Below are 25,126 nucleotides of genomic sequence, written 5' to 3'. Positions count from 1 at the left end.
ATTCAGTCCAGGTGACCAAGGGGCCGTCCTGGACGCTTCCCTCACTCATACGAAGAGGTAAGCCTTCTAGGGAGCTGCCTTCCCAGCCCTGGCCCCCAGCTTCCCCATCAGTCCAATGGGGACAATAGGACTTGCCATCTCCCTGATTCAGAGTGAGCAAAATTGTCTGCAGTCTTTTGAGGTTTTCCTGAGAAAAGCGGCATCTCCCTGGAGGAAGGTGTTAGTCAGCTGTCATCTTGCCAGGAGGGATCAGCTGTTACTCAAAGGCGTCAATTTCGCTGTGATCACAGAACAGGCTGCGGAGAGCACAAAATGATCATCGTGGCAGGTGTGTCAGAAACGTAGCACTCTTTTCCTGGCATGTCTATTTTGAAGCCCCAAGCCTCCCACCCTGTGAGAGTTAGTTCTGGGCTCCTTTTCCTCTTCCCCCTACTCCCAGGTTGGGCTAAAGTTTTTGGGGGGCATGTGATGCTCAGCCCTCAGCTCCCCAGGCAGGCCCCCACTGAGACACCCCTCAGGTGACAACCCCCTCAATTTGGCCCCGTTTTCCCAGCCACTTCAGGGCCTTTCTGGGTGCTCTGGAATTCGTCCTGCAGCGCGAGCTCTGTGTGTGCCTCATCCTCCTGCCTGGACGCGTGCTCCGGGCTGTTGATGCTCTGTGTCCTGGCACCCCTCTTTCCAGACTGCCCTGGGGAATGGAGCAGGAATTGCCACTGAGGTAGGAGCTGGACGGACTTATTCCTCCCTTCCTCCCTTCCATGACCTCCCCACCCATGACCATTATAACCGGGGGATTAGGATAACAGGCTCGTACTCATCCACTTTCCTTAGGGTTTAGGGCTTCTGGAATTAAAACGCCTTTACTGAGTTTCTGCCACAGGAACAGACAGAAGCCCTGCCCACCTATTCTCCGACTCAGCATTTAAGAGCCAACTTCAGGCAGTGCTTCTGTGTCTGATGGCTCCCTGTGGCCACAGAGTCTGCCCCGTGCATTCATGCACACAGCTGGAAATGCCAGGACATGCCTGCTCCCGATGCAGGCAGCTCACTTCCCCCTGGGGTGCATGTTCTACACGATCTCCTGGTGTCCCCCAGTGGGATTAAGCTCCAGTCACCCACAGTGGGGACTTGCTGGATATTTTGTAGCCTCCTTCACCTTTCCTTACAAGTGTTTCCTGGGATCACCTCCCAAATAAAATACTTGGAATGGAATCCTTTTCTCAGGAACCCACCCCGAGACAGCATCCCTTGCTAGAGGCGATGCATGGAGACTGCTGAGCTGATGGATGGGGGAAGAGACAAGGGTAGGAGGAAGACAGGGTGGGGGAGGAACCGGTAGTTAATAGTTCAAAATATTATGGCGTATAATTGAAAACTGAAATAAATGGAGCGCTTATTCTGTGCTGGGCACAGCACTTGGTGTTTTCACAAAACTTATTTCATCTGATCCTCCTGGTGGCTCTGCCCCAATGCCACTGTTCTTAGAGATGAGGAAACAGTCTCAGGGCCACCCTCTAGCAAGATGGTTAAGCAGAGACAGGAATTCAGGCCTACTGGTCTCCTGGGGAGGTTCCTGAAATTCTCAGCTAGTAGAAAGGTTGCAGCGTCTTGAGGTAAGCCTTTATCTTCCATTCCTATTAGCTCTTATCCATTCTAGTAGCCATCTGTTAATCTCTAAAGATTCCTGCCTTTACATCTTTCCTTAAAAAATTAGAACGTCTCAGATTGTTTTGAAGCCAGGGGCTCTGGCAGATGGCGTGGTGTGGTGAGATTCATAATGAGACCAGAGGTTTAGGAGAGGGACAGAGAGTGGGTGCAGTGGTCTTCTGGGTCCTCCCTTCTGCTCAGTGGTGTGCTGGTAAATGTTGAAACTGGCTTTCAGGATGAAAAAAAAAAGGACTCACTTGTAGCATTTGCTGATTTTTGTGGTGTCAGTGCTTCCACTGTGGCCAGTTCAAGCTGTGAACATGATGCTACTGATGCTGAGGTTGGGAAGAGCCAGAGGTGTGACGTTCCACTACTGCCAGGGAGCGTTCCCACCACACCAGCACATTCCATATAAATGGCCCCAAGATCCCTGAGAATGGAAGATGCCATAGAATCCTTAGCAGGTGGTGAGCTCTGAGTATGTAGGAGCTGGAGTGAACTGGATGTTTCTTCCTCCCAGCTCCAAATCTACATGTAAAATCCTCACTCCCTATGTGATGGCATTAGGAGGTGGGGCCTTTTGGAGGTGGTCAGGTCATGACGTGGAGTCCTCATGAGTGGAATGAGTGCCTTATAAAGGGGGCCCCAGAGAGCTCCACTGGCCTTTCCGTGATGTGAGGGGGCAGCAAGAAGACAGCCATCTAGGAACCAGGATGCAGGCCCTCGCCAGGCACTGAACCTGTCTTGGACTTGATCTTGGACTTCCCATCTCCAGAGCTGTGTGAAATAAATATTTGTCATTTAAGCCACCCAATCTAGGGTGTTTTTGTTATAGCAGCCCGAAGTACTTTTAAAAAATTGAGTACCTTTGCTCAATGAAGACAATATTTTTTAAAAAAATCGAGACAGTACCTGTTTACAATTGAGGTAAAATTCACATAACATTAAATTAACCATTTTAACTATTTGAAAGTGTACAATTCTATGGCATTTAGTACATTCATAGTTTTATGAACTACCACCTCTGTCTGGTTCCAAAACATTTTCATCACCCCAGAAGGAAACGTTGTACCCAGGTAAAGCCTCATTCCCTGTTCTCCCCTCCTCTGGCAACCACTATAATTTGTTTTCTGTTTCCATGAGTTTGTCTATTCCAGGTTCTTCATACAAATGCATTCATAAAACACGTGATATTTTGTGTCTGGCTTCTTTCATGTAGCATGACGTTTTCAAGGTGCATCCATGTTGTAGCATGTGCAAGCACTTCGTTGCTTTTTATGGCTGATTACGATTCTACGGTACGGTATATTGCCGTTTGTCTATCCACTCATCAGCTGATGGACATTTCTGTCATTTCTCTCTTTTGGCTATTTTGAATAAAGCTACCGTGAACATGCATGTACAAGTTTTTGTTTGAATACCTGTTTTCAATTCTTTGGGGTATATACCTAGGCGTAGAGTTGCTGGATCATATGGTAATACATGTTTGACTTTTTGAGGAACTACCCAATTGTTTTTAAAGTGGCTGCATTGTTTTATATCCCCACCAGTTGTGTTTATGGGTTCTAAATTCTCCACATCCTCACCAACACTTGTTATTTTATTGCTTATTAGTTTATTATTATTATTTACTATAGCCATGGTTGGTGTGAAGACCTATCTCATTGTGGTTTTGATTTACATTTCCCTAACAGCTGATGGTATGAAGCAGCTTTTTATATGCTTTTTGGGTATTTCAAGAAAAAAAATCTATTCAAGTCCTCTGCTCATTTTTAAATTGGGTTGTTACAAAAATTATCTGGGCGTGGTGGTGCACGCCTGTAGTCCCAGCTACTCAGGTGGCTGAGGCAGAAGAATTGCTTGAACACGGGAGGTGGAGGTTGCAGTGAGCTGAGATCATGCCACTGCATTCCAGCCTGGGCGACAGAGTGAGACTCCATCTCAAACAGATAAACAATAAAAAAATAAATTGGGTTGTCTTTTGTTGTTGCATTCTAAGAGTTCTTTATATATTCTGGATATATCATGCATATGATTTGCAAATATTTTCTTCCATTCTGTGGAGTGTTTTTTCACTTTCTTGAAAGTATCCTTTGATGAACTGAAGTGTTAGATTTTGAAATCAAATGTATCTTTCTTTTGCTGCATGTACTTTTGGTGTCATATTTTAAAATCCATTGTGGCCGGGTGTGGTGGCTCACGCCTATAATCCCAGCACTTTGGGAGGACGAGGCGGGTGGATCACCCAAGGTCAGGAGTTCGAGACCAGCCTGATCAACATGGTGAAACCCGGTCTCTATTAAAAATACAAAAATTAGCTGGGCGTGGTGGCGCACACCTGTAATCCCAGCTACTCGGGAGGCTGAGGCAGGAGAATAGCTTGAATCCAGGAGGCAGAGGTTGCAGTGAGCCAAGATCGTGCCACTGCACTCCAGCCTGGGCAACAGAGCTGGACTCCATCTCAAAAAAAAAAAAAAGAAAAGAAAGAAAAAAATCCATTGCTAAATCCAAAAAAGTCATGAAGTTTTAATCTGTTGTCTTCTAAGAGTTTTATAACTTTAGTGCTCATATTTAGGTCTGTAATCAATCTTAAATTATCCAGTTGTCATTTGTTTGTTTTTAACATTATTTGATTGTAAGTTTATGTAATGTATCTTTTAATTATGGCTGTGTTTCACAACTGGCTTGCGCACTTTTTGAAAATTTAACAATCAGCTCTCTTGGGCCACTGTGAGTGGTATGAGCCAGCTCAATGTGCCACTACTTCTGTGTTTTTTATTATTTTTAAACTTTTATTTATATATTTTTTGAGACAGAGTTTCACTCTGTCACCCAGGCTGGAGTGCAGTGGTGCGATCTTGGCTCACTGTGACCTCCACCTCCAGGGTTCAAGCAATTCTCCTGCCTCAGCCTTCTGAGTAGCTAGGATTACAGGCTCCTGCCACCATGCCCAGCTAATTTTGTATTTTTAGTAGAGACGGGGTTTCGCTGTGTTGGCCAGGCTGGTCTTGAACTCCTGACCTCAGGTGATCTGCCTGCCTCAGCCTCCCAAAGTGCTGGGATTACAGGCGTGAGCCACCATGTCCAGCCGTGCTACTATTTCTACCACACCCTGCTTAGAACCCCTTCCTGCTAACGGCTGGAATGTGGGTTGTTTTCTTGGGGAACAGAGCTGGGGATGGGTGAAATGTGTTTATGGTGCTCCTTGGTGATGGGTGTCTGTGGAAAAAGGATCTGGGGACCCCTGATTCTCTAGTCACGGGCCTGTCCAGAATTTCCTTCTTGAATCTGGCTTTTCCTTGTGATGTGAGGAGCATAGCTGGACCTCTCTTACTCCCTCCCCTAGTATTTGCCAAGTCACTCCTCTTGGCTTAGAGGGAAGCAGTTTTGTCCTAACTCAGTCTGGAGGGCCCCACCTTTGAGCAGAGACCTGAGTCTTGTCTTGAGGCTGAGGAAGTTCTCCTTTTCCTGGTGGCATCACCAGATCAAATACAGGATGCCCAGCCACATTTGAATTTCAGATAAGCAGTGCTCAGTGTTTCAGTATAAGCATGGCACATGTGAGATTTGGGACATACTTATACCAAAAGTAATTCTCATGCAATATTTGGGACATACTCCCACTGAAGAACTATGCATTGTTTATCAAATTTAACTGGGAGTCTTGGATTTTTGTTTGCTAAATCTGGCAAGCCTTTCCTTAGGTCAATTTTTTTTCTTACTGTCTTCATCCTGCAGCAGAGACTCAGAACCTCAGGGTGGGAAGGCCCTGATTCCTTGTCCATTTTGCAGATCTGGAAACAGTCCCACAGAAGAAAAGGGATTTGTGCAAGTGCACGGAATCACTGTGAACTTCGAGGACCTTGACAAGCTGCATGACTTTTTCATGAAGTCAGCACATTTTCTGAGTGTCTCTGCATGTGGCACTGTGCTGCTGCCAGGGCATGATGGCGGCAAACCTGCCATGGACCTGTGCAGATGGCATGTTAAATAAGAGGCAGGATTCAGACAGATCTGGGTCCAAATCCCGCTTTGCCACGTGTCAGCCTGCGTGACCAGTTACTTCTGCTGTCTGAGCCTCAGCATTCCCTTTTGGATGAGAGTACCTTCCTCTCGCTTGCGATGAGAGTACATTCCTTGGGGGATTGTCAGGCTTCCGTTGGGTGGTGAAGTGCTTGGTGCAGGGTAGGGAAGATTTACTGCATGAGGAGAGAAGAGAGGTGCCCATGGTAAAGTTTGGTTGTTGTCTGCAGGTTGTCCAGCATCGTGGGCCATCCAGATGATGCGGAATGGAGGTTCCAGAACCCACCTGCCCTGCCCCTCCTGCGAGGGACCAGCCAGCTCCCACTCCTGGCCTTCCAGGGGCCCCAGGTGGCCAGGCCTCACCTCACCTGACCCTGGGCCCTGTCCTTCTGCCGCCAGAGCAGGGCCTGGCCCCCACTGTGTTCCTGAAGGCCCTGCCCATCCCACTGTACCACACGGTGCCTCCCGGGGGCCTCCAGCCGCGCGCCCCGCTAGTGACGGGCAGCCTAGATGGGGGCAACGTGCCCTTCATACTCAGCCCTGTGCTGCAGCCTGAAGGGCCTGGCCCCACCCAGGTGGGGAAGCCGGCGGCCCCTACGCTGACGGTGAACATCGTGGGCACTCTGCCTGTCCTGTCGCCGGGCCTGGGCCCCACGCTGGGCAGCCCAGGCAAGGTGCGGAATGCGGGCAAGTACCTGTGTCCGCACTGTGGTCGCGACTGCCTGAAGCCCAGTGTTCTAGAGAAGCACATCCGGTCCCACACGGGCGAGAGGCCCTTCCCGTGCGCCACCTGCGGCATCGCCTTTAAGACCCAGAGCAATCTCTACAAGCACAGGCGGACGCAGACGCACCTCAACAACTCCCGGCTGTCCTCGGAGTCCGAGGGGGCAGGGGGCGGTCTCCTGGAGGAAGGGGACAAGGCCGGAGAGCCCCCCAGACCAGACGGCAGGGCCGAGAGCAGGAGCCAGGGGACGCGCGAAAGGGCCTCGGAGAGACCACTTTCTCCGGGTGCCCACTTGCCCCTAGTTGCCAAGAACCTGGATGTGAAGACCGAAGTCGCTCCCTGTCCAGGGTCCGCATTTGCCGACAGAGAGGCTCCTTGGGACTCTGCCCCCATGGCATCACCTGGGCTCCCCGCGGCCAGCACACAGCCCTGGCGCAAGTTGCCAGAGCAGAAGTCCCCGACCGCCTGGAAGCCGTGCGCCCTGCAGCGGCAGCAGGCGACGGCAGCCGAGAAGCCCTGGGATGCCAAGGCCCCCGAGGGCCGGCTGCGGAAGTGTGAGAGCACTGACTCGGGGTACCTGTCGCGCTCCGACAGTGCGGAGCAGCCGGCCGCGCCCTGCAGCCCCCTGCACAGCCTTTCAGAGCACAGCGCCGAGTCCGAGGGGGAGGGCGGCCCGGGCCCTGGGCCAGGGGGCACAGGGGCCGAGCCCGGGGTGCGAGAAGCTGGCCTGGAGCTGGAGAAGAAGCGGCTGGAGGAACGCATCGCCAGGCTCATCTCCCACAACCAGGCGGTGGTGGACGATGCCCAGCTGGACAACGTACGGCCCCGGAAGACCGGGCTGTCCAAACAGGGCAGCATCGACCTACCCACGCCCTACACCTACAAGGACTCCTTCCACTTTGACATCCGCGCGCTGGAGCCGGGCCGTAGGAGGACCCCAGGCCCCGTGCGCTCTACCTGGACGCCCCCAGACAAGTCTCGGCCCCTCTTCTTCCACTCCGTCCCCACTCAGCTCTCCACCACCGTGGAATGTGTCCCCATCACCAGGAGCAACTCGCTGCCCTTCGTTGAGGGCTCCAGGACGTGGCTGGAGCCCAGGGAGCCCCGGGACCCCTGGTCCAGGACGCAGAAGCCTCTGAGCCCCGGGCCCGGCCCAGCCCGTCTGGGCTGCCGCTCGGGACTAAGCTCGACTGACGTTCCCAGTGGGCATCCCCGGGCCCTGGTCAGACAGGCCGCGGTGGAGGACCTGCCAGGAACCCCCACTGGCGATGCCCTGGTGCCCGCAGAGGACACACATGCAAAGAGAACTGCTGCGCGGGACGCCATGGCCAGCAAGGGCACAGTGGGCGGCAGGAAGTGTGGCCAGAGAAGGCTGAAGATGTTCTCCCAGGAGAAGTGGCAGGTGTACGGGGATGAGACGTTCAAAAGGATCTACCAGAAAATGAAAGCCAGTCCCCATGGAGGCAAGAAAACCAGGGAGGTGGGAGTGGGCAGTGGGGCAGAACTGGGACTTCCTCTGCAGAAAGAGGCAGCAGAGAGCTCAGGCACAGTCCCCACCCAAGACAGGAGGACCCCTGTCCATGAGGACACATCCACAGGGGCAACGCCAGAGCCTTGGGGAAATCCACCAGCCCCGGAGGCCTCCTTGGTGACTGAGCCCACTAAGCATGGGGAGACGGTGGCCAGGACAGGAGATTGTGACCGACCCAGGGTGGAAGAGGCTGTGTCATCCCCTGCACTGGGCGGCAGAGACAGTCCCTGTTCAGGCAGTAGGAGCCCCCTGGTCTCTCCAAATGGAAGGCTGGAACTGGGGTGGCAGATGCCCCCAGCACCTGGCCCCCTCAAAGGGGGTGACCTAGAGGCCCCCAGGACAGTTTTGCCAGACCCCAAGCTGGAAGGAGGTGCCCGAGGTGCGGGGGATGTTCAGGAGACCTGCCTGTGGGCCCAGACTGTCCTGAGATGGCCCAGCAGTGGCTCTGGGGAGGACAAGCTCCCCTCGGAGAGGAAGAAGCTGAAAGTGGAGGACCTGCACAGCCGGGAGCAACCAGAGCCTGTGGGCGCAGAGACCCCAAGTGGGCCCACGCAGCCTGCCTCTTTGTCATCCCAGAAGCAGGATGCCGATCCCGAGGAGGTGCCAGGGGGCTCAAAGGAGAGTGCCAGGCAGGTGGGCGAGCCTCTGGAGTCCTCTGGAGCCTCCTTGGCTGCTGCTTCTGTTGCCCTGAAGAGGGTGGGGCCAAGAGACAAGGCTACCCCACTGCATCCTGCAGCCCCAGCCCTGGGGGAGCACCCCCCGCTGGCCACCCCACCTCAGGCTCCTAGAGTCCTCTCTGCCCTGGCAGACAATGCCTTTTCCCCCAAGTACCTCCTCAGGTTACCTCAGGCAGAGACCCCCTCACCACTGCCCATTCCTTGGGGACCCAGGCACAGCCAGGACTCTCTCTGCAGCAGTGGGTGGCCTGAAGAAAGGGCATCATTTGTTGGGTCAGGACTGGGGACCCCTCTTTCTCCCAGGCCAGCCTCAGGCCCCTCCCCAGGCGAGGCGGACAGCATCCTGGAGGACCCCAGCTGTTCCAGGCCACAGGACAGGAGAAAAGGGGCACAGTTGGTGGGGGACAAGGGGGACAGGATGGCCACTAGCAGACCAGCAGCCAGGGAGTCACCTATCTCAGCACCAGGGGATCCTAGGGAGGCCACCTCCTCCCCACCCACTCCAACATGTGAGGCACACTTAGTTCAGGACATGGAGGGTGAAAGCCACCGTATCCATCGCCTCTGCATGGGCAGCATTTTGGCAAGGGCCAGGCCCTCTGGGGATGTCCCGAATCCCTGGGTACCCAACTGGGAGCTAGGGGAGCCTCCTGGGAATGCCCCAGAAGATCCTTCTTCAGGGCCCCTGGTGGGCCCCGACCCGTGTTCCCCCCTCCAGCCTGGCTCCTTCCTCACTGCCCTCACTCGGCCTCAGGGTGTACCCCCAGGCTGGCCAGAGCTGGCCCTATCTTCCCACTCAGGGACGTCCTGGAGCCACAGCACCCACAGTCCCCACAGCCCCCACAACCCCTTTCCCTCACTGAAGGCTGAGCCGCGACTCACGTGGTGTTGCCTGAGCCGCAGTGTCCCTCTGCCCGCGGAGCAGAAGGCAAAGGCGGCGTCTGTGTACTTGGCGGTGCACTTTCCTGGTAGCAGCCTCCGAGATGAGGGTCCCAGTGGCCCTCCTGGGAGCAATGGAGGATGGACCTGGACAAGCCCTGGAGAAGGAGGGCCGGCGCAGATGTCCAAGGTAAAGCTGGGCTTTGCCCCAGGGCCCGGGGTTGTGAGAGCATGTCATTATCCCGTAAGACCTCTCGTGAGGGAAGGAAGTCTGAAGCCATCCCATGTAGCATCTGCTGTTCACTGCTTGCTTGTTCCTGAGGGAGGCTGGGGATACCACATAGACGGCAGGAAGGAATAAAGGCCCAAATGCAAACCAAAATGGAGTTGCGGAAAACATAAATTCCAAAGGAAAGAATTACTGTGCTCAAGACATTAGGTGAGATAGTCTTCATAACCAAATGTAAAATTTAAGTGAGCTTCCTGGTAACAGAAGCAAAAAGTAAAATGAAACACTACATCAGACAGGTGATCTTTCTGGATCATTCTAAGATTATAAACCAGAGACTCCCAATAATTGAGAGAGTCATTATACTGGGGATTCTGGAGAAGGAATTACTGTTGATTGGACTCAGCCCTCTCTCTGAGGTTCCTGGGAGCAGAGATAGAAGGGGGAAGGTGGTGGATGCTCACAGGTGTCCTCACTTGGTGATGCAATGATAATGCAGAGCTCCGCCTTGAGAGGGGGTTCACGCACCTGATTGTGATGACTGAGGGCTTAGTCCTGCTCTGGGGTGGCTTGGGCCACGGCCACTGAGGACGGTCCTGGAGCCTCAGCAGTAATTTCACCCTTGTGGACAGTGACAAAGGCCCGGAGACCAGAGTCTTGCAGGCTGTTCGGCTTTCCCTAGGTGGAACCAAAGTTGTGGGGAGTGCTGTTTTCATCTTGAGAGTAGCGGGTTAGTCAGGAGGGCTCCAGGGGTGCGGGGGCTCCCGGGAAGTGGGTTTAGGGGAGAGTAAAGGGGCTGGTCCCCGTGTTTCTTTGGCCTCCAGTTAACACCGATGGCATAGGCTTTCCTCTGCGGACCGAGCCCAGGCAGGGTTTCGGGAGGTTCTGTCCAGGAACGCTCTGCCGTTGCCTGGTTGAACTTCTCAGGGGCTCAGGCCATTTAGCGATGCAGTATTTCCATTTTGATTTCTGAAGACAGGCATCTCGTCTGCAGAGCGAGAACCCTTTGGAGTTTTCCTCATCATGAGGACTTTGAGTAATGTGATGCCCACATGCTTGGTGTTTTCAGTTCTACCCAACAGTCCCGGGGGTGATGTCCCAGCACCAGGTGTCTGAGCCAGAATGGAAGAAAGGCCTGCCTCCGAGGGCAAAGATGTCTCGTGGGAACAGCAAGCGGGGAAAACGGAGGATCAACCCTAAAAGGTAGGGTGAGTGGCCACCTCTGTCATTTCCACAAAACCCCAAGAAGAATTTACTATGGGATTTGAAAGGTATCCGTGTGCTCCAGAGAAAGAGTTCCTGTTTCCTAGGGTTTAGAGTTTCATGATTAAAGGATTGAATTTGTTTCCCTGTTAGTCCCCCACCCCTTACAACTCACGCCTGTGTATTTTTTGATGGTGCCTTTCTAAGGCCAGCAATCCAGCAAATCTTTGAAATAACTGGGTTGAAAACACATCCATTCAACTTAAGTCCGGAAGAGAGAGCCTGTTAATTATTTACAGCTTTTATTGCGTTTTTAATTATGCAAGCAATGAATGTCCTTTGCAGAAAAATTAGACAATACAGATGAGCAAAGAGAAGACAATAAAACATCCTAGTAATCTCGCCACACAGAGATAATCACCGTGAACATTCAGGAGTGTGCCCTTCCAGACTTTTCTTCGCGGTATGCGTATGCACATGTCCACCCCCAACAAACGGGAGGCGCTGCGGATTTTCCTGCCACTCTTTCATTGTGTCTTTCTTGGATTGTCTTTCTCCTTTGCTTAAAACCCTTCAGGCTGCAAATTCTCTAACCCCTGCCCTCTTTCTGCCCTCATTTTCCCTGTGATCTCCTCCTCTCCTGCTTGCCCTCCACCCTCACCCCATTCTCTAATCCACATTCTAATCCCAGATCCCTGATGCATCTATACTCCACACCTCAGCTGTCAACCTGTCAGCATTCTCCCCCAGGCTGTCAGTCCTTTTTTTTCCTTTTTTTTCTTTTTTGAGGCTGAGTCTCACTCTGTTGCCCAGGCTGGAGTGCAGTGGTGCGATCTCGGCTCACTGTAACCTCTGCCTCGGGGGTTCAAGCAATTTGCCTGCTCAGCCTCCTGAGTAGCTGGGATTACAGGCATGGGCCACCACGCCCAGCTATTTTTTTGTGTGTGTGTATTTTTAGTAGAGATGGGGTTTTGCCATATTGCCCAGGCTGGTCTCAAACTCCTGGCCTCAAGCGATCCTCTCGCCTTGGCCTCCCAAAGTGCTGGGATTATAGGCGTGAGCCCCTGCACCCGGCCTGTCAGTAATTTATCCAAAGCCTGGATATTCTTCAAGGGGTGATCCAAATTCCTAACTCTCCCCTGTAGCTGCTCAGACTCTCAGTGGCTAGAGATGACCTCTTCTCTTTTGGTTCCCCCATCCTGCCTCTATCAATGGTCTGCCGGGACCATGTTTCCAGAGCTAACATTATGGGGCACTTGCAGTGTGCCAGGCTTTCCCTAATCGCTTTCTGGTGTGCATTGTTTCAGGAGATCCCACAAGGTACTGCCCACGATGTGGATGGTATTATTAGCCCCATTTTTCTCATGAGGAAATGGAGACACAGAGAGCTTAGATAACCTCCCCAAGGACCCAGATTTGAACCAGCCAGTCTCCTTCTATAGCCTGTGTGCCAACTAGTCGCTTGTCTTGGTGCACCCCAGCCTGTCCTGGGCATGCTAGTGGCCTGGCATTTTCTAGATTTTTCTTGCAGTGCCTGAGATTCTGCATTTCTGACACAGCCAGGTGCTGGTGCTGGTGTGGCCCCCAGAGCAGGCTTGGAGGAGTGGGGCTTTCCTTTCCAGCATCCCTCCTTTCTCACAGATCACTCAGGGTCCTGAGACAGAAGCCTGACTCAAGGTAGTCTGCACAAAAGAAGGCCTCCCTGCCTGTGTAATGGGGCCTCCAAGCCTCATCATCAGCCCTGGCCCAAACTTGGTGGTGTGGGAAGGACAGTCTTCCAAAGGAAAATTCGAGTGCCGCTCTCGGAGGAAAGGGGAATGCATGCCATCCAGACGGAGGAGCTGCATGCGGGGCTCTGGGAAACAAGGGACATCGGCTAGTGGTTGTGGTCCTCCTCAGTATCTCACCAATAAGAAGGAAGCGCTCAGTTACATCTGACTGACAGCTGATGAGCCTGAAGCCTCCAGGCATCATTGGAAAGATGTGGGGAGAGGGAAGAGGATGGGTTGCCTCATGAACAGCTCCCACTTTCCCAAGACTTCAGCTTGACTAATTCGAAAATATTTACCCTGTGCCTGCTGTGCGCCTGGTGCCCACACCTGGAGGTGGCCGAGGAAACTTTCTTAATCCAGGCTGAGGGTCCCAGACTGGAGCCCAGGAGGCTTGGAGATATCACTCCAGGACACCTTGCAAACCCACTAGCAGCTCTTGGGCCAAACACAGTGCATGTAAGACCCTTGTTAGGCCAGTGCTTTAAAACTTTTGGCACTTAGCAGCCACATAATTAGATGTAAAGATTTCTCATAAAAATCTGGATTTCTAACTTTTCTTGAAATATGGGAAGCTCTGAAGACACTGGGCCTGCCTCCTTACATGGCAACAGCCAGATGGAGATGAGCAGTGGCCACCCCTTGTGGGTAAGAGCTGTGCTCTCTGCTGCGCTCTCTAGCTCACCTCTCCCTAATGTCTTACCCTCAGCCAGCCTCTCTCCGTTATGCTATCTACCTGGCCCCTATAGCATTTGAGTTTGCAAATTTTGGCCTTAATAGCTGGCCTTGTGGAACTAGACGGCCTCTCCACTCAACAAATCACAACAAGAGCCCATGGATGGGCACAAGAGGGGGCAGGGGCATTGCAGAACAGGGAGGAGTCTGAACAAGGACTTAGAGCTCTAACCAAGAGCTCCTGGCTGGGTCAAATGAGGAGGAGGCTGTTGAGCTTTTTATATCCATGAACATTTATTGGTTGATTATGATTTGTTTATCATTGATCCTTTTGTTGGCTCATGACTGTCTTTTGAGTTAACTCCAGCTTCAAGGCCTTTGCACCTGCTAGTCCCTCTACCTCCACCTGTACACTCCTCCTCTTGCTCCTCACATGGCTGGCTCCCCTGTCTCAGAAAAAGCATCAGCACCATGACGGCATGGATATCTAGGCATGGACATCTTTGAGGGGAGGTATTACTCTGCCTACCACACTGTTTGTCCAACCACCCACACACATATGTTTGTAGATATTTATCCGTCCATCTGCCCACCCACCTACCCACCCATCCACTTACATATCAATTATCTATCTATCTATCTATCTATCTATCTATCTATCTATCTATCTATCTTCTATCATGTAACCCTTGTATTCTGTCCTCAAGAAGGAAGCCTACTTCTTGATTCATTTTCCCACTTTCATTTCAGTTGTCTTAATGTTCTACAGAAAATGAAATACTGCAGCAGAGATTGCACTATAGTCCTTAGCTCACAGAGAATGATACAGTTCTCTTCTAAGTAAAATAGCACCTTAAATGTTATATAACAATACACAGAAAAGAAAAATTTTAAAGATGATTATGTTGTTTTATGTATTTGGCACAAATCATATCAATCTGTGTTTTCATACTTTGCAAATCGCCAATAATATATAATATTGTTTGGTGTCTTTAAAGTACATATGAAAGTATCATAGTTATTTATCATTTATCATTCTTCAGCTTGATTTTTGAGGTCAACATTGTGTTTTTGAAGATCTTATCATGTCAGGACATACTGATCAAATTCATTCATTCTGATTGCTGTAGAGTGTCTCATCCATGAGTGAGAGTTTGCCCTTCATTCATATGCTTCCTAATGTTTGTTGTTATCAGATTTTTTAAGTGATGAATATAATTTATAGGATTCTATATATATCCTAGATTCGTGTGTATTATTTCCCTGTTATATATGCTGCAAATATGTTTCAAAGTCTATTACTTGTCTTTTTAAGCCCATTTATTTATATGTACCCACATAATTGCCCATCTCTTGTCTTCTCATTTGTTTCTGCATGTCAGATCTTCTGGGATTATTTTATTCTACCTAAATCATATTCTTTAGAATTTCCTTTATTGGAGAAGAAAATTCTCTTAGTTTTTATTACTCTGTAAATATATTTATTTCATCATTGTTGTTGAAAAATAGTTGGCCGGGTACACAATTCCAGGTTGACTGTTATTTTCTTTCTTTTTTTTTTGAGAAGGAGTCTCGTTCTTTCACCCAGGCTGGAGTGCAGTGGCGTGATCTCGGCTCACTGCAGGCTCCGCCCCCCAGGGTTCATGCCATTCTCCTGCCTCAGCCTCCCGCGTAGCTGGGACTACAGGCGCCCGCCACTACACCCGGCTAATTTTTTTGTATTTTTGGTAGAGACGGGGTTTCACCGTGTTAGCCAGGATGGTCTTGATCTCCTGACCTCGTGATCCACCCACGTCGGCCTCCCAAAGTGCTGGGATTACAGGCATGAGCCACTGCGCCCGGCCGACTGTTATTTTCTCAGCACATCAAAGCTATCATTGCACTATCTGTCAGCTTCCATTTTGTGGTAAAGAAGCCAGCTGTTAGACTACTCATCTGTCTTTTGAAAGTCTTTTATCTCTGGCTACCTTCAAGATCTTCTTTTATCCTTTGGTGTTCCATAGTTTTACTTTGATGTATATAGATGTATGTTGCTTTTATTTGTTCCGTTAGGAATCCACAGGGCTATTTTGATTTGTGGATTGGTGTCTCTCAGTAAAAAATTCTTAGCCATCATTCTTCAAATATTGTCTCTGTCCTGTTCCCTCTCCTTCCTTTCTGAAATACTGAAATAATATATATTAGTCCTTTTCTATCTTTCATATCTCTTAATACTTTTAATAACCTTGTTTCTCTGTGCTATAATCTGGATACTTTGTTCAAATCTGTCTTTAAAATTTTACCAGTTTTTTAATCTACTATTTTTGTAAAGCTTTATTAAAGTATAATTAAATTTTAATAAATTGCACATATTTAAAACATACAATTAAATACATTTTGACATATGTATATACCTGTGAAACAATATAACCAGGATCATGAGCATATCTGTCAAGCCCAAAAGTTTCCTCCTATCCTTTTGTAATTCCTCCCTTCTGCCCCTCCTGAAGTCCTTCCATCCCTAGGTAACCGCTGATGTGCTTTCTGTCACGTAGGATAGTTTGCTTTTTCTAGAATTTTATAGAAACAGAATCATACAATATATGCTCTCTTTTTTTTTGCCTGACTTTATTCACTCAGTATTACTATTTTGAGGTTCATCCATGTTGTGTTTATCAAGAACACATTCCTTTTTATTGCTAACTAGTATGCCATTGAGTGAGTATGTCACAATTTGTATACATGTTCACTTGTTGATAGACATTTGGTTTGTTTCAGTTTGCGGCTATTACAAATAAAATGACTATAAATATTCATATGCAAACCTTTGTATGGACATATGCTTTAAATTATCTTAGGAAAATACCTAGAGGTGAAAAGCCTGGATCATATGGTAGATGTATTATTAACTTTTAAAGAAGCCGCCAAATTGTTTTCCAAAGCAGTTGTATTATTTTACATCTCCACTATAGAGTATGAGAGTTCCATTTCTCTACATTATTGCCAACACTTGGTATGGTAATTCTTTTTAGTTTTAGTCATTTGAATAGTTATGTAGTGGTATCTCTTTATAGTTTGAATTTGCATTTCCCTAACAAGTGATGATATTCAGCGTCTTTTTTTATGTGCTTATTTAGCATTTGTATATCTTCTTTGGCGAAGTGTCTCTTCAAATCTTTTGCGCATCAAAAATGGGTTGTTTTCTTATTGAGTTTTGAGAATTTTTTTAGTATACTCTGATTATAAGTTCCTTATCGGAGATGTGATTTGTAAATATTTTCTTTCAATCTATGGCTTATCTTTCTATTCTTTTAGTAGCATCTTTTAAAAAGCAACTGTCTTTCACTTTGATGAAATTTAATTTACCTTTTTTTGTTATGTTTTTAGTGTCATAGCTTAAAAAAGTGTGCTTAAACAGAGCTTCAAAGCTTTTCTTCTAAATTTTTCTCTAAAGTTTTATACTTTTAAGTTTTATATTTAGGTTTATAATTCATTTTCACTTGGTGTTTACATATGGTGTGATGTATGGATCAAAGTTCTTATTTCTGTGTGTGGGTATCTTATCTAGTTGTTCCAGCATCATTTGTTGATCTATTTGTCTATTTCAATGCAAATACCACGCTGACTTGATTACGCCGCTTGACTCTAAGACTTATTATAAAGCTAAAGTATTCCAAAGAGTGTGGTATTTGCATCAAAATGGATACATAGATCAATGGAGCAAAATAGAGAATACAGAAATAGACCATGCTGTGGTCAATTGATTTTTCATACAGGCTCAAAGGAAATTCAGTGGAAAAAGTATAGTCTTTTCAACAAATGGTTCCAGACCTGGAAAATGTCTCCATCAATAAGTTGAGGTGTCATCAGGCTTACCTCATCTGTTTCTCTTCTTTCATGGATCACTGCCTTTATTGCTCAATGTCCAAAGCCCTGAACACTATTGTTTTGTGTCTTTATTCAGTTTTTTGCTTGGGATGGTAAATCTGGTTACTTTTGCAAAATCTTGATCAGAAGTCCCTGGCCTATTGCAGTGCCTCTTAGTTGATCTCCCCTACTTTTATTGGTCTTTTAAATTTTAAATTTAATTGTTGATGTGAATTATATTTTATTTCCAAAAAGTTTTATTTAATTATTTTTCTAACTTGCTTGATCATTTTATAGTCTCTTGCACTTGACTCTCATTTTCAACCTTTTTATTTAAAAAAAAAAAACACATCTAATGTTTTGCATCTGACAATGACAACATATGAAGTCTTGGCACATCTGACTCTGTTTTATATATTTGCTCTCACATATGTTAACTTATTTCCTTGTTTGTGTTGAAATTTTTGACTGTCAGTTGATATTTTTGGAACTTCGAGATGTGGGTTGAAGGTGGATTCCTCCAATAAATATTTGTTTTGCTTCCACTGGGTGCCTGGGGGTGCTCGTTTGTTTGTTGTTACGTTCCCTGGGCAGGCAGTGGGGGTAGGGAGTATTTATTTCTAATTCACCCACATACTGAGAGTATGCCTTTCAGAGGTCTCAGCTTTATGCAGTAAAGGAGGTTGGGTCTTCCACTTGCCTCTCACTGAAGAACATTCTGGGCTTCGAGTCCTGTACCCTCAACTGCACCAGAGCATGAAAATGGGAAGGTCATCCTCACCTGGTTTGGCAGATTCCTCAAAGTGAAAGCAATCTCACTTTTCCAGGGTGCAGCTCTCACTTGGTTTTTGCCTTTGAACTATTTCTTATCTTTTAATCAGAACATAAATAAATTTAAATATAAGTTTAAAAAATTTTTACATTTTATGCTGCATTTTTAATTGTTTTCGGTATAAAGATAAGTTTGGTGGTAATCAGTCAGAGCATTGAGTCCACCGTGCTGTTGGAAATGGAGTTCTTTTTTTTAATCTTGATAATATGGTTTTTTCATTAAAAATTTATAAATTTTGATGTAGTCAGATGGGGCTGTCTTTTCCTTTACGGTTATTACTTTTTGGTGTATCTAAGAAATCTTTCTTTACTCTCAATTTCCTACTTTCAAAAATATGCAGATATGTTCTCTTATGTTTTCTTCTTATATGAATTCATATGTATAGAAGGATTTATTTTTATTTGTGTTTATAAAGACAACTATGGACCATGGATTAAATATGGTTTTTAACTTATTTTAACCATGAGCAATGTATTATTTATACTTATATATATTTGATCGACAGGGTCTCACTATGTTGCCCAAGCTGCAGGGCAGTGGCTATTCACAGGTGTGATCATAGCACACCACAGCCTCACACTGCTGGCCTCAGTGGTCTTCCTGCCTCAGCTTCTGGAGTAGCTGGGAGTACAGGCATGCACCACCATGCCTGGCTTGGTTTTTATTTTTTTTAAAGCTTATCCATATAAAAACAGAAGAAGAATACATGGCACAGATTGTCTGTGGCATACAAAGTCTAAAATATTTATTAGCTGGACCTTTGCATAAAAATCAAGCAGACCCCTGCATTAATCCACTTTTGCCCCCTTACATGTTAAATTTTGGCTTCCTGTTTATACTTGAAGTTTTTTTCAGGGCCTTTCTTTCTGCTTTCATTCATCTCTATGTTTTTTGCCAACTACAAATACCACACTGTAATGAAAATGGTTGTTTTCATTAACAAAACTACATGAGTTAAAGGAGAGAGATTAGAAAATGCAGGATCCACTTTCAGAGTGGAAATGGAAAAACGCAGAAAGTTCATCTTCAGAAGCCTAATTGCCCTGACATTCACTAGAGGCATAGAGATCCGGAGCGCTCACAAGATACCTCCCTGCCTTGCCCAAAGCAAGCGCAGGACCATGGAATTAGATTTTATTGATTAATTTATAACTGTGTACTGTGCTGTATGAAGCATGAAACATTCAGAGACTTGTTCCTAGGAAGCTTCCAACAAATGGAACAATGAATTGTGAAGCCCCAAGTGAATGGAAATGAGCGAGGAGAAGACTGCAGGTTGTATGGGAGAAGGGCACTCTATAAAACCCTAAAATATACATTAGTCATTGAAGGGGAGAGTGGAGAAGAAAAACATCCTGGGCTTTGAGAATGCAATTCTATTAGTAGATAGTGCTTTTCCTCATGGAGCGGATGTTTATCTGTCTAAGCCATGTGTCTATTCACTTTAGTCATCACACAATTTACTTATTCAATGAGATAGCACTCTCAGTAATGAGAGCACAATTTCTGCAGTGAGGTAAAGACAAAGACCTACAGATGTGGCCCTGAGTCCACATGGCCTCTGCTGCATGTGGCCCGCACCACACGTGGCTGAGACTCTTTGTCACGTTGGCCACAGCCCCAGAGCTTTGACAGCACTCCCAGGTCCTGCTTAGCAGGATACAGAGGCTCTGCCATCCACACCTCCACTGCACTTCTCTTTGCTTTGTTCTTCTCTGTGGGGTCAAGAGAGGAAAGTGAGGGAAATAGCATGTCAGATCTCATAGTTTCACCCCAGAAAGGAATGTGTGTGCAGTGGGCTGTGTACAACTGCAAGACCCGCTCCTTGGGTCTACTGTCCCTCCCTGAGAGAGCCTGACAAAGGTGGCAAGGGGATGAGGAGCGTGTCACCCTCACAGCCGGGTGCGGAGGTGCGGCCTGACAAAAGTGTCCTGGATGGGGCCCCAACAGCACTGGCCACACCTTGAGGGGACTTGCATGGCTGGTGATGGAGATGAGCTTGCAAAAGCTTCCTAAGTGAGGATGCTGCTTCTCCAGGAGGGGCTGCACACAGAACGTTTTGGGAGAACCAGGAGAGAGAGAAACGTACCCTGCCCATGACTAAACTAAACAGTCCTTTGAAGACATTGCCAAGGTCCACTTGGGCTCTTCTTGAAGGCGAAAAGTTTGAAATTCCACCTTAATGAACTGCGAATTCAGAGGCTGGGCCTTTCCTAGCTCTCTCCTTGTTATTTTGCTTGAGTAGAAAGAACCCGGCTTGCTAATTTTCTGAAAGTAAAACCTCCCTGCCGTTCAAACTGTGCCGTTCTTAACACCTGCAAGTGTGTGGCAGCCACCCACTGACTTGTGCAAAGGTGACCCAGCAGCAGGTAGAAGAAGAATTCTCTCCACGTGCCACCCCTTCCTGCCTCCCTTTGTCTCTGCACTTTGAAATCTCTCTCCACCCAGGCCCTGCAGGGTTTGGTTCAGGGGTTTGTCGCTCCCCACCCTGGCTCAGATAGCTCTTTCAGGAACCTGTGTTCTTGACAACTGCTTCAAAGAACAAACCAACCACCACTGCCTCCCCCCGCCAAACTAACCTCCCCCGCCGGGAATGACAGCTCCTGCCCCAGGCAGGGGAGGCAATCATGCCCAGTTGAGGGGAGCTTCTCCCAAACACAGAGGCCAGAAAAGATGAACAAAATGTCACTTTCTCATTGTTGCTGCCAGGAAAAACCAGCGCCCAAGAGGATACTGCATTCTGCAGATCTTATTTAAAATTCTGTGAGCAGCCCTGGTGATTAGGGGACTGTGGCTGGATCTTGGCGGTAGCTCAGATAAATGAGAAAGGAAAATAGCCGGTTCTGAGGGGCACTGTGGAGTAGAAATATTGTAAACTGAGGCTTGTAGAGGGAAGGGATTACTTGTGGCTTGACTAGGCAGTTAGAAGCAGTGCAAAGATCTTCTAAAAGAGCTTAAGGCATATTGCAGGCCTGGCTCTTTGTGTCATTCTTTCGCCTGTATAATGGGGGTGCTATACTAGGTTGATGGCCTGTTTGTGGTTGCACATTCCTATTAGTGAAATAATTTATAGCCTGTACTCTATTAAATGTGTATTTGTTCATTTACAAATATACATATATTCTACTCTATGACATGAAACAATAGAAACAAGAAAGGACATGAAACAATAGAAATAAGAAAGACTAGATGAAAATAAATGTAAATAGAAGCTCTAGTGTTTTTCTTTCTCTACTGTCATCATGCCTTCCCTCTGAGATGTGAATACTTCGTTTTGAAGACAAATAAATCAGATGATCTGGTAAGGCTCCTCCAGATGGAATGTCTATGAAGAATGTTGTCCAATATGGGGGTCACAAATAAGAAAGACTAGATGAAAATAAATGTAAATAGAAGCTCTAGTGTTTTTCTTTCTCTACTGTCATCATGCCTTCCCTCTGAGATATGAATACTTTGTTTTGAAGACAAATGCATTTTATTTGAAGAAAACTTATTTGAAGACAAATAAATCAGATAATCCGGTAGGGCTCCTCCAGATGGAAGGTCTACGAAGAATGCTGTCCAGTACGGTGGTCACTAGCCACACGTGGCTATTTAAATTCATTAAAGTGAAATACAATTTAAGACTCAGTTTCTCAGACACACTAACTACATTTCAAATGCACGATAGCTACATGGGCCTAACGGCTACTGTATTTGTCAATGCAGATTACAGAACGTTTCCATCATTGAAGAATAAACTGTTGGACAGTCTGTGAAGCAAGTAGTCAAGACCACGTAGCTTAAAACCTAATTGCAGCAACTATCCTTGACTAAGCCCTTGCTATGACTAAGCATCCTGGGAAGCATTTTGTGACCACCTCATTTAGTTCCTACAACAACCTCTGAAGCTAGGCGCATTATCTGGGGGAGGTGGGGGATGAGGTATGGAGGGATCGGGAGTTGCTCAAAGCTGACCAGCTAGTTAGAGGTTGAGCCCCGTGTTCTCCTGGGCACCCTGCAGGGACTTCCCAGATTTTTCCAGGCACGTGCTCTCCAGGCTGGTTACTGCAAGCGTGCTTCTCTCTTCTACAGGTACAAAGGAAGTTTCTTGCAGAGCTGTGTTCAGCTGAGAGCCAGTAGACTTCGCATACCAACCTGGGTGCGAAGAAGAAGCCGCCACCCTCCCCCACTCGAGGGACTGAAGCCATTCAGGACCCCTGGGCAGACCTCTTCAGAAATAGCAGGTAATGCTGTCTTTGGAGGTGCAGCCAGACGGGGCACTTGAAGGCACCTGCCCAAGGCATAGACACTGGGGATTCGGGATGGGTAGCAGTCAGCTCCAAGTGCCGCAGGGGTCAGGCTCAAAAGGGAGAGTAAAGAGGCATGACGTCTATGAGAGAATCAAAGTGACCCTAAACTAGTGGGGAGGGCATGCGGTAGAAGACGGAGAATTCAATATTGAGAAGTCACCAATATCCTTGAGTACTGGCCACCTGTGCCAAGCTCTGAACCAGGTGCAGGTTCCCTCTGGGACCCAGGAGAACATGAATCACAGCTCTTGGTGCCTCTACTTTGACTATCTCTAAAAAGAAAGCTCACTCAGTTCTCTCTGCAGGGTCGTTGTAAAGCTAAAGTGGGTCTGTGGATGGGCTTGAGAGCCCATGTGAAGTAGAAAGATGGGTAGTTATGTGACGCTGCCGGGTACATTGCTTACATGTGAAGCGGTAAGAGGCACACTCTTCACCATGCTTGGAAATAAATAAAGGGCGAACTAAGTGGGGCTGCTTCCTGGAAAAATGGCTATTTTAAGCTGCAATCGGCAAATGGTTCAACTTCTCTGGACCTCAATTTCCTCTCCCTTTCTCCCCTTTCCCCAGCATTAAGGAGCTCAGCCTTAGCCTTGCTTGATTGTTGATCGGGGAAAATGAATACCCTGTGGGAAAGGCTGCAGGGTCCCATCTGGCCAGCAGTGCCTGAATTACCATCCTTCTGTGGTTCATTGTTGTCTGTTTGGCTCAAGGGCTAACCCTGGGCTCTGTCTCATGCCTGAGGTCTTTGGCCCTGGGGGATCCTTTGCTGGGGCAACTCCGCCTCCACCTTTGTGTAGCTCCAGCGCCCCCTACAGGCAGATGGCACGTGAGTGCTCTCCCCACACCTCTGCTCCCCAACCCCCAAAGCCTTCCAGGGTAGGCAAGGACATGGACTAGTCTTGTTTCCCCGAGAGAATTTAAATCCAGGCAAGAATTCATCTTACAGTTGGGGCCAGTTGTTGAAGAAGAAAGGTTGTTTTTGTTAAGGAAGGTCAAGGGTCAAGCCCCATGTGGGAGAGGCTGGGATGCAGGGGGGTGGGTAGGTGGAAATTCCATCAGGGAACTGGCTCTGAGGTCTCTTCCTCATCTGTGGCTCTCAACCTCACCTCCATCTCCCTCCTCTGTATCCAGTGAAATTGCCCATTGGGCTGTGCTTGATGCTGCCATGCCCCATGGAGGGCATCTCAGGGCTAAATGCTGGTCTGTACCACCAGGACAAGAGGGTGTTCTCCCCCATGCAAAGGCCAGGGGACCATGCAACTCTCTGCTTTCTCATTGGGCCTTCCTGTGACAGCCACAGGTGCCATCGATGTCACCTCTGTGCTCTCCAGGTGCCCTGTGGATGCCCCTCCTCTCTCCTTAAGAGTTTTCCAATGCATAACCCACAGCTGGAAATCCAGGTCCAGCCCAGCACCCTCTGAAGTGCCAACTCAGGGCACCTGGGAATTGTGCACAGAATTGTGTGTGTGGCGGTGACTTCCAGAGGCATGGGAACTCCAAGTACGAAGTGAGCCTCGGGGGTCATGGTACTTGCTGGGTGACTCCCCGTTCCCTGTTCCCATGGACTCTTCCCTTACTTTTGCCCCCATCAGCTCTAGTTCTCGAATTTTCCTTTATAGGGTAGAGCTTGGATGGAACCCCTGCTGAAACACTGGCAGAGAGCTGGTAGCCCCCGCTACCTAGGAGGTTCTGATGGTCATTGGTGGAACCCAACAAAATCAGCCAGAGCTCTGCCAGTTGCCCCTGTGGAGGAGCTTACCACCAGCTCTCTTCCCAGCACCTTAAGGACAGCCAAATGGAGCTGCTCCTGGAACTCCCCATCAGCCTCCCTGCTTAGCTCCCCAGGCATTGGACTCGGCACTGTGGCAGGGAGGGGAACTAAGGTGACCCCTGCTCTCAATAAATGTGATACAGGACAAAGACAGACAGACTGACCCACTGTCCACCCCTTAGCTCAGATGCCACCGGGAACAACATTGGCAGATCTGTTTGCTTCCCCTGGGACATCTCGTGTCTGTCTAGGATGTCGATGGTCTGTCAGTGTGAGATTCAAGGTGCAGCAATGCCTTGCAGACTCCAGCACAGATGACCAAGTATCATCATATGCTCAGCATTATAAACACACGTGCATGACAGTTAGCACATGCTGAGTGCCCATGAGTGTGCATGTGGGTAATGAGTGTTTTCTTGTTGTTCAGCAGAGAACGAGGTCATCTCATTAGTGTTAGGAGAGGAACACAGAAAGGAGGCTCTTTCTGGAAAGATGGGGGTTCTTTTGGAAATCTGGATGTAGGGAGAACAGACAGAGGCTTTCTGGACGGGGGTTTGAGTGGATAAAGGCTCAGGGTCAAGAAGAGGGAACATGGGGAGGTCAGATAGAGTGTAGGTGGGCTAGGCACATGCTGGGCCCCCAGAAGATGTGGGACAGCCATTGATGACAGTGTCTCCACTTGGGTGTCACCTATATCAGTTTCCTAGGGTTGTTGTAGGAAATTGCCACAAACGTGGTGGCTTTGAACAGTAAAACTGGATTCTCTCCCAGTTTTGGAGGCCAAGAGGCTGATGCTCCCTCTGGACTTTGTAGGGGATGATCCTTCCTGGCCTCTTTTGGCTTCTGGGGCCTCCAGCTATTTCCTTGATTTGTGGCCTCACCTACATCTTGTGGCCTCTGCCTGCATCTTCATGTGGACTTCTCCCTGTGTCACTGTGGGTCATATCTTCTTCTGTCTTTCTCTTATAAGGACACTTGTCATTGGATTTAGGAGCCTCACTAAATGTGGGCTTATCTCATTTCAAGAT

General features: G+C 48.1%; 1 protein-coding gene across 1 annotated transcript in view; it reads left to right on the top strand.

Annotated features, from left to right (window-relative positions):
• Positions 1-25,126, top strand: part of LOC116463366 (zinc finger protein 831) — a 104,048-nt gene that overhangs the window by 39,569 nt on the left and 39,353 nt on the right. Inside the window, exons 2-4 of the mRNA XM_032146449.2 lie at positions 5,901-9,671; positions 10,780-10,913; positions 22,110-22,261. Of these exons, the coding sequence (XP_032002340.1) occupies positions 5,937-9,671; positions 10,780-10,913; positions 22,110-22,261 (4,021 nt within the window). The 5' untranslated portion in view covers positions 5,901-5,936. The remainder of the gene's footprint in view (positions 1-5,900; positions 9,672-10,779; positions 10,914-22,109; positions 22,262-25,126) is intronic.

Source organism: Hylobates moloch, unplaced genomic scaffold (assembly GCF_009828535.3).
Source record: "Hylobates moloch isolate HMO894 unplaced genomic scaffold, HMol_V3 SCAFFOLD_34, whole genome shotgun sequence".
Lineage (NCBI taxonomy): Eukaryota > Metazoa > Chordata > Mammalia > Primates > Hylobatidae > Hylobates > Hylobates moloch.
The sequence above is the reverse complement of the archived record's forward strand: the minus strand, read 5'-3'. Positions and strand labels throughout refer to the sequence as shown.